The sequence below is a fragment of the Apaloderma vittatum genome, unplaced genomic scaffold (genome assembly GCF_000703405.1).
Source record: "Apaloderma vittatum isolate BGI_N311 unplaced genomic scaffold, ASM70340v1 scaffold11446, whole genome shotgun sequence".
Taxonomy (NCBI): domain Eukaryota; kingdom Metazoa; phylum Chordata; class Aves; order Trogoniformes; family Trogonidae; genus Apaloderma; species Apaloderma vittatum.
In genome coordinates, this window is record NW_009721275.1 from 1 (window position 1) to 9,424 (window position 9,424).

Sequence of the window (9,424 nt, forward strand, 5' to 3'; positions counted from 1 at the left end):
TAGAGGCTGGCCCAGCCCTAACCCATGACATGCTCCAAGACTTCCAAAGCTAGATGCAGTTACTATGCTCCTCTAACAGATTCTTTTTGCCAGTGTTGTCCAGTCTCCCCCCGAATCCATGCAAAATTTTAGAATCCACCTCGGATGCTGTGGATTTCATACTGTGGGAGGAACCATCTCCTCCTCTTTCTTTTGGATCTGTTAAGGCTCTTCATTCAGACTCTCTAGCTGTACTGGAAGTCCCTGGAAACAATCACTCTTCAGTCACCTTTTCCATGCCAATCATCATAGGTTCTTATCATACCCTCTCTTCCCTCTATTTGACACTCTTTGACATTGAAAATTTAGAGATTACTGACCATTATTAAAACAAAAAGGCAAATTTTTCACCCACTCTGGTGTCTCGTCTCTGAACCTTTTCCAACTTTCTATTCTTTTTACTCCTTTCTCATTTCCTGTAAGTCTTAAAAATAATTATTGAATGATCCTATTTTAAGTCAGTGTAACTTGCCCAGTGTAGAACAAGTATGGATTTTTTTACCAGTGAAAACCGAAAGTAGACATATAAAGAGTTCTACACTTTGCAAGTTAGAAAAACAATCTGGAAGGCAAATACTCAGTGACAACTTTGTCAACTGAATCTGTGAGAAAAATTAGGAATAGTAAATGTAATTATCTGGGTTGAAATCTTTCTGAGATATGTTGTTAAGACGGCAAGTTTACGGGTCTTTACTTTCATAGCTCAGTGACACATGCCATCTGACTGCTAAGAGCATTACTTTAGCTCAGAAAAAGTTTCATGCACCTATACGTACATAAAATGGTATGAAAAGAAAATGTACAAAAATTTCCATAGTTTGGTCCCTATATATGATAACTAATTATCAAATTTCAGTAGAATTGTTTATATAATATGGTTGACAGTGGGCTATAAAACATTTGCTGCTAGGTCAACAAACATGCCTAATTATTCCCATATTCATAAACTGTACTCAAACTAGAAACAAAAAGAGAGGTGCAGTGTTATCGAAAATAAAGCAAATTACTGTGAGAGGAATTTTCCTATGGACCAGTGCTTTTTATCCCTTAGCCCTCAACCTTACAATAATATCCTCTGCTCCTTCTCAATATGTGTTCCTCCCTCCTTTTGAGAGAAAAGGCCAGGATACGCTTTGGCTAAAGTAAATTCATATGCCTTCTCTCTGGCCAACAGACTGTTACCAAGTAAGATTTAGCATTGGTACATTATGCCTGCTTCCTTCCGCCCAGAGGTACTAATCAATTTTCCATCCTCTCCCCCAACCACTAATGTTCATGAAACTTCTGGGCATTCAGATGTCTTCAATATTTCTCTTTTTGTATCAAATCTGGCAAAGAAGTTAAGATTCAAAAGTTACTGATGAAAATAAGCTATGATAAGAAAAAGCAAGGACACAGAGGAGATAAAGACATTAGCAAAAAAGATCTAACGAACAACAAAATACTAACCATCCTTTTCATAAGCTTCACCAAGCTAAAAATGCCAGTACAAAATAAAGTTCTAAGAGGAAAAAAAAATACATTATTTTATTTCTTAAGAATTCCCCGGAGTACTAGAAAGTGTTCTTTGTTTGCAATCATACTGTAGACAGACAGAAGTCATACAACATTAAGTAATAAAATGCAGTACATGAGTCAAGGACAGTTTTTTGCTTTGCTGGAAGTTTGTCCTTCAAACATCTTACATATGGAAATATTGAAAATATTACCTTGAGCTAGTCTTTCAAGCCGTTTTCCATGCTCTGGAGGAATAGCATACCTAAAATTCACATAAAGAAAAAGATTAAATGTTTAAAGATACAATTTCTACAAAAGCCATGATGCACATATGATTAATACCTAAGAATGCAGAGGCCAAAATGATTAAAGACTGAAAAATTGTCCAGAAAAAAACTATGAATTTCTGACAAAATAATAGAGAGAAGGGTTTTTTGAGGGAAAAAAAAAAAAAAAGAACACAGCTTATTTCTAGTTTAAGCATTATAATATGTAGTTTAGGAATGGTATATTGACTATTTAAAAACACGCATATTGATAACATTTGGTATGATTACACCATCCCAGTTCAAAAGGCGCATATACTTTCATTTTCCAAATGAAACAAAATCACATAAAATAAATGTAATATTTAATTTCTTTGAATTTTACTGTGCTTCACAAGACACAAGAGTTCAACAGAAAAATATGAGCATTAAACATCTCTATTTTTTCCTATAGGCAATGCTGTGGAAAAATAGGGTTACTTGTCTTTGTAAAACCATTACAATTAGAGTTTAAAATGTATATAGGAAATAAATGTTCTTTAAATTGAAGTTCTCTACAGATCTTGGAATTGCTCTGTTCTTACAAAAATTTTTTCTTAAGATTTTGTATGCTACCTGCAACATGTAAGTAATAGTATAAAAGAACTGGAAATAACCTTACGTTAGTTGTAATATTACAGCTTTAAAAACAAACATTATTTAAAAGCTGTAATTCTATTCTGCTTTTCTGAACAATTTGTTATTCATGTATTTACTGCAATTTATAGATACACTGTATGTATTAATTAGGGTTTATTATTCTCCTTAACTGCTTCAATATGTGATACAATAGGCTTTTATTTCAGTTTAATATCACAACAGCATTAGGTTGATTCTTTTTTATAAAAAAATATGGTTCAGGAACAGAGAAAATGCCTACTCAGCTGTACAACAACGTAAATCCACATTTTCAAACTAAGTCAACATACAGCTTTTTCTTTTACTGCGCTGTGAACACAGATTTTTTTCATCTCCCCTGCAAACTCCCTCAGAAAAACAAGTGAAACTCCCTAAGCCTTTCATTTTGCACAAGCAATAAACATCTCCCTACTCCAAGATCTCACCTGTACATGCACAATTTTACTCTATTACAACCGGAACTGCTGCAGAGAAGCAAGACCCTTCCACCACACAAGTCAGTGCTCTAAGCTGAACTGTACCAAAATCCACGCCTGCTGGCAACCCGCTCCAAACAGTTCTAAACAGTCACTTTCAGTTTGATTCTGCTCTGTGTTTGCAGTTTTAATCAGAATTTCAGTCTTACAAAAACAGATTTTGTTTTCATCTGTAGTTCCACAGTGTTTGTGCCTGTTCTCTACTCCATATTACACATGCATCACTGTATACACAGTAATTTAAAATATATGTTTACACCTTTCACATCCCAGCGGAGACTAATGTTCTATATAGCAGTATACACTGTACTATATGTCATTAAATACACAAGTGTTTATGACTAACAAAAACCCTCAAATTAGAGTCTTCTCTTTGTTTTACTTGTCTCTAACTGGACTGGCATTTTTGCTAAAAATTTACTCTTCCAAAAGTACATGTTACTACATTTTGTGATAATAGGCAGCCACATGCTTCCATTTCTACAAGTAAACATGAGTGTACTTCTCAATATTACAAAAAAAATGGAACACTGGGCAACCGAAGTCTCAATAAATCTCTTAGAAAGATAAGACAGGGCATGATTTAACTGAGCTTTAACTAATCCAAAATTATCAAGCAATAATTCATTTAATGGAAGTTGGTGCTTTTAATCACTGTCTTCATCTGGGGTTTGTGGTAACATCTACCCCTGAATCCTTTATCTCCTCCCACTGTTACCATTTCTTTTTTTCTGACAGCTAAGAAAAGGACCAAGAAAAGGAGACCCTCTTTGTAGTATCAGACATTAGGAGCCCCAAAGTCACTCTCCAGGCCCTTCAGGGTTGGATCCTAACACAATTTATTAGACAACTGAGCTTTTTTAACACATATGCACCTGCCTTGGATACCAATCAAATTACAGTGAATGAATATTACCGGATCCTTGGCCTCCTGTACAGAACACTAAACAAAAAAACTTCCCAACTTAGATAACTGAGTCAGATCACCTGGTTTCAGTAGCTGACTGATCTGAGAACTACAGCAGTGTTAAAAGCTTTTAGAAAAATACTTTTCAGCATCTTACGTCCAGCCTCCTTTTACCTACATTAGCAAAGAGTCACTAACATTTTTTTGACTTCTTGTATCTTAAGGCCAAGTCCAGCCCTCTTTAAAGGTAAAACTTAATAGACAATGAATACTAAATTTCTAGAAGGCAAAGAAAATCTTTCTTGGATCACAAGCAAATAAACAGATAAAAAGGGAAACGTTGATGATAACTACATTTTCATTTTACCAGTTCAGGAAGATGCACTTGTTAAAAATTACGAAAAGACACATAAAAGCTGAAGAGTCACCGTTCATTGCTACACTCATACACAATATTGTTCAAAAAGATCTGAAATACATATTAATTCAGCAAATCAAGGGTATTGGCATCATAAGTAAGTAATAACTAAGAAATAATAAATCTATGCCATTACTTTGTGTTTCTGAAACATTTATATAGATATGAGGGGTTGGACTACATGACCTTTAAAGGTCTCTTCCAGCCCAACACATTATATGATTCTGTATGTTTTCAAGATCACAGAATCATAGAATCATAGAATGGCCTGGGCTGGAAGGGACCTCAGAGATCATTTAATCCAACCTCCCTGTCATGGGCAGGGACACCTCTCAGGTAGACCAGGTAACACATGGGGACCGAACGGGGATCGAACCCGCAACCTTGGTGTTATCAGCACCACACTCAATTTCTCAGCATACTTTAAATAAGTTGACAATGTCTTTTTTTAATCTTTTTTTTTTTCTTTTTGCAAATAAGAAAATAGAATCTTGGTCTTAGGCAATAAAATCCACTGCTTATTCATGAACTAGTGGCAATGTAAGCTGTCTGTCTTCCAATACTCTTCAAATCCCCAGCAGAGGCAACAACAGACAGTAGTCTAGTGCTGTGATCACTCAGTCCTGTCTAGAGCTCAAAAAACATGACTGATGGTACTTAAGACAGCTTTAAGAAATAAGAAACAATGTTCTAGGAGTTTGCCCAAAAAATAGCAATTCACAACCTGCCTCATTTTAGTAACTGGGGAATGTGGTCTCGCTTGGAGTCTCTGGCAAAAGACATCAGGAGAAACCCGAGGTCGACCTTTAGGATTTTGGAGCAGGGGATACAGAGGATCAGAAGCCAACTATACTCCAACCGAGAAGGAGATTCTGGCAGCATACGAGGGAGTTCGGGCTGCTTCAGAAGTGGTTGGTACAGAGACATCCCTCCTCTTGGCACCCCAGCTGCCTGTGTTGCACTGGATGTTTAAGGGGAATATCCCCTCTACACATCATGCAACTAGTGCTACATGGAGTAAGTGGATAGCACTGATTACGCAGCGAGCTCGACTGGGTAAATCAAATCACCCAGGAATCCTGGAAGAGATAATGGACTGGCCAGAAGGCAGAGATTTTGGGGTAGTGCCTGAGAAGATGGTTCGTGCCCAAGAGGCACCACCATATAATGAGCTACCAAAGAATGAACGGTGCTATGCTTTGTTACCATTTGACCTGATTTTCTGCTCAGATGCCAAACCTAACCTTTAGCTTCTGTAATACGAGAATAATTTTTTTTTTTGAAAGGCAATTGCTAGTCCAATACAGTAAACAAGTTTTTCTTCCCATGGCAAAGAAAGAGAATCCAGGATGGGCTGGGGGGGAAGTATGGATTTTACTCAAGTTCAGTTTTATTAGGAAAGTTCGGATTTTGCAAAGAGATGCACCCGTATAACTAAAAGCCTAAAAAAATGCTTCCTCTCCTTTTACTTTAAGATGAAAATGCAATCTTTAGTGGACTGACTTGCAAAGATGTGGGCCACAGATGAAACTGTTTCATTTGAAAGAAAGCACAGCATAAAATCACAGGTTTCAGAGGAGAAATAACTAATAGACATTCTAGAAGACACAAGAAAATATCAACTTTTTCAAAATTCCATTTGAGAGACTATTACAGCAACATTAGACAACATAAAAAAATCTATTACATAAAACAGTACTTATGGAAAACTAAAACACTTATATGAACCGACAATAAACATTTTAAAACAATACCAGGGCATGACTTGTACACTCATAACCCTTTCCCTGATTATGGTATAAAGCACAATCATTTGATTCTTTCAATAATGATGGTAGGTCATGAAAAACAAACTGCTCAATGTTCCTGGATATCCAAAAAGTAAATTTAAAAAGTTAAACTTCTATACAGATATCAAAATGAAACTGAGGAGATGATGAAAAAATCCAAAATAAATTTTGATCAGAAAGATCATGACATTAATGTAACTCCAGGGTAAAATACTGGAAAAATAATAATAGTATTACAGGAGTTGAGTTTTAAAGAGATAGGCTTTAAATTGATTTATCTATTCAGTCATTTTTGTCTTTTTCCCGTATCTGCATACAGGAAGTGTTATACAGTTAAGATTTCCAAGTTCAAGTTAGAAAAGCACGTTTCAGTTCAGTTACTCATAAAAACATTGTGTGTAATTTGGGATTACATATTTGTAACGGTGCTCCTGAGCCCATTTGTGACACTAACATGCATAAAAACTTCAAACATTCCCCTCTTTTTACACTTGCCTTCTGGCTAGATTTGATAGTTTCTCATTCAACATGCTTGCTCCAACTCGATTTTGAAGCATCTAGTTTCACCCATCTACAGTATGCAGAGCTTAATTCTGGTTCTGAAATACTTTCTAGGATGATCAACCTGGAAATTAGGCATGGTATCACACTTCGTTACTTCTGAGGCTCTTTGCTGCACCAAGTTTTCATAGATACCCTATTCATCTGCACTTGCTTCTCAATTTACAATGATTAACACATTATTTAAGCAATTCTAGAACTGCTTAATGATATCTTCTTCAGGACTTAAAATGTAATAAAAAACAAAGCGGCATCACATCATCAAATTGACCAGCTGTAATTCCTACAAGGCTAGGAATAAAATTTAAAAACAACAACAAAAAAGGATACATGCATTTTCACATTAAAAGCTACCGAATCTTCTTACAAAGATGAGATTGAAACAAAACACTTTCAGATCAGACCTACCAGATTAATGCAACAATATCTGTGCATTTTTATAGTAAAATGGCATAAAATCAGGGAAGAAATGATGAGCTCTTTTTTTAGCTATAGTCTCTGAAACAATTTCCTGAGAAAAATCTTCAGGTAGCCAAAAAATACATTACAAAATAATCAGAATTTCTGCAATAACTTCACAGTAGAAGTCATGCAAATCATAATGTCAGGAAAATTAAACAAATGTATTTGTATAATTAAAATGTTTTCATATTATTATGTTGATTGACAATAATCTATCGAAAATAGTTGCTACTTTAACAGAATATACTGAGTCCAATCTTAAATTTAGCACTGAAGCTTCTCTAACTCTTTGTAACATCAAGTTAAAAAAATATACTGCCTTGGTTTTAAGATACTCACGCAAGAGTATTGCTTTATAAAAATTATGTAGCATTAAGTATTACAGTTGTGCTTTCTGAAACAAAATTTGAAATAAAATTTTATAAAGTATCCTACATAATCTAGTATTGTAGATAAAAATAAAGACAGTGATACTATTATTCATCTATATCTGACGCAGGTCTTTCATTTCTCTTTAATCCGCTGCATAGATTTGATGCGTACTTACGATTGTCTCTGTTCTGAGTTAATTTAACAGAGAAACATTGGCCATGACTAATATCCACTTAGCATTAAGTAGTATTTAAATAAATTTTTTAAAAACTAAGTCAGAGTTTCAAAAGCTTTCACAAAAATCTATACAATTAAAATTAAGTGTTCTTCAACCACTACCATTTATTCTAATTATAGAAAAAGCTTCTGTCACCAGCTTTGTTCCAACATAGAAATCCTGGTTTAAGGACATAATCAAGATGAAAACGAAATCAAACTCTTCACTAGGGGAAGCTTTCTGAAAGAGAATAAAAGAACAATTTCTTTTTATTGGCCGCAAAGAATGCCAAAGTCATAAAATATGTGGAGAAGTTGACATTCCAGAAGGTAGAGCCACCTTCCAGAAAAATCTGGACAGGCTGGAGGAGTGGGCTAGCAGAAACATTATGAAGTTCAATGGAGACAAGTTTAAGGTCTTGTACCTGTGAATACTCAGCCCAAAAATGCAGCTCAGACTGGGATCCACCTGGCTGGAAATTAGTCTGATTTTTTTGACCTGCAAAGCTTTTAAAGTTATGAATAAATTTAATAAACTTAACATTTTAATAAAATGAATATAAATTTAAAGTTATGAATTAATGTAAAATAACAAAGTCTTCAAGCTTGCACAGTAAAACGTATTAAAGAACACAACAAATTACACAGTTGTAACACAGCTTTACTAGACTAATCAAGGGGAGTATAGAAATTTAGTCAGATTTCTTAAATTTTATAGTGTCTCAGGAAGCAGACAAAGTAGTCCAGAAGATTAGTCATTAGCTTTTGAAAACTTCCTTCTTTAACTTATACACTGTGGAGATAGAAAATAAATGGTCATGTATATTGTGCACTCACACAAAATAAACTGGTAACTTTATTGTCATCAGACAAGCAGCCTCTTGTATTCACCCAGTTACTTTCATCTCAGTGACACGAAAGAGTATGTGAAACATTAAGTTTCATTCTTCCTAAGCCAGATACATGCACAGATAATGGATAACACCATCATCTGCAAGTTAATTCAGTGTGATGCTAAATACTTCATCAAATTACTTTTCTGAAGCCCAAGATACATATTGACAGGGGAACAACAGCTGATGACTTTTCCTGCTAATTAGTATTTTTAAAATTTCAAAGCTGCAAACCCATTAAATGTTGTTACACCTAAACTTACAACAGCATTTCTTTCAAAATGAATTTAATTTATTCATTTCACAGTTGATAACAGGCAATTTGCAACCTCCACATTATGTAGAAATAATGCTGCCTATCTAATTCCAGACACCAGGCTCCGAATACCCTGTCACTTTCCACATGCAACGCTAATTGCCTTTCTATTTATTTAGGTTGTCAATATTTATTACATGCAAACATGATAAATAGATGTCAAAAATATATACAAATTGAATTTAGGAATTTAATACATAGGCCGTTATGAATTGGTAAATTTTAAGGTTTATTACCACTTAAAAATTTTTCCTACTTAATCTAAATATTTAAAGTAACAAAATCCTCTTACACATGGACAAAAAAAATTTTTTAAAAAATTCTCCTTTTCTTGTAATTTCCATGTCTCACCCTGCAAAGTTTTCCCACTAAATGGAGAGTATTCTAACTACCAAATGATTGCTAGATTTCAAGCACACTGATAACCCTTTCAGACTGCTGACAAATCCCTGTGTTTGATTATAGATGCCTTTTTACAGCCAGAATCCTTATTGTAATCATAGTCACTTCTCCAACTTCTTATTTCTAACTCT

The 9,424-nt window shown here is 34.6% G+C and overlaps 1 protein-coding gene across 1 annotated transcript in view; it reads right to left on the bottom strand.

Moving 5' to 3' along the window:
• Positions 1-1,748: 1,748 nt before the first annotated feature.
• Positions 1,749-9,424, bottom strand: part of LOC104275388 (lysine-specific demethylase 4C-like) — a gene marked incomplete at its 3' end in the record, with an annotated part of 35,258 nt that continues 27,582 nt past the window's right edge. Inside the window, exon 5 of the mRNA XM_009871323.1 lies at positions 1,749-1,798. Coding sequence (XP_009869625.1) covers positions 1,749-1,798 — 50 coding nt within the window. The remainder of the gene's footprint in view (positions 1,799-9,424) is intronic.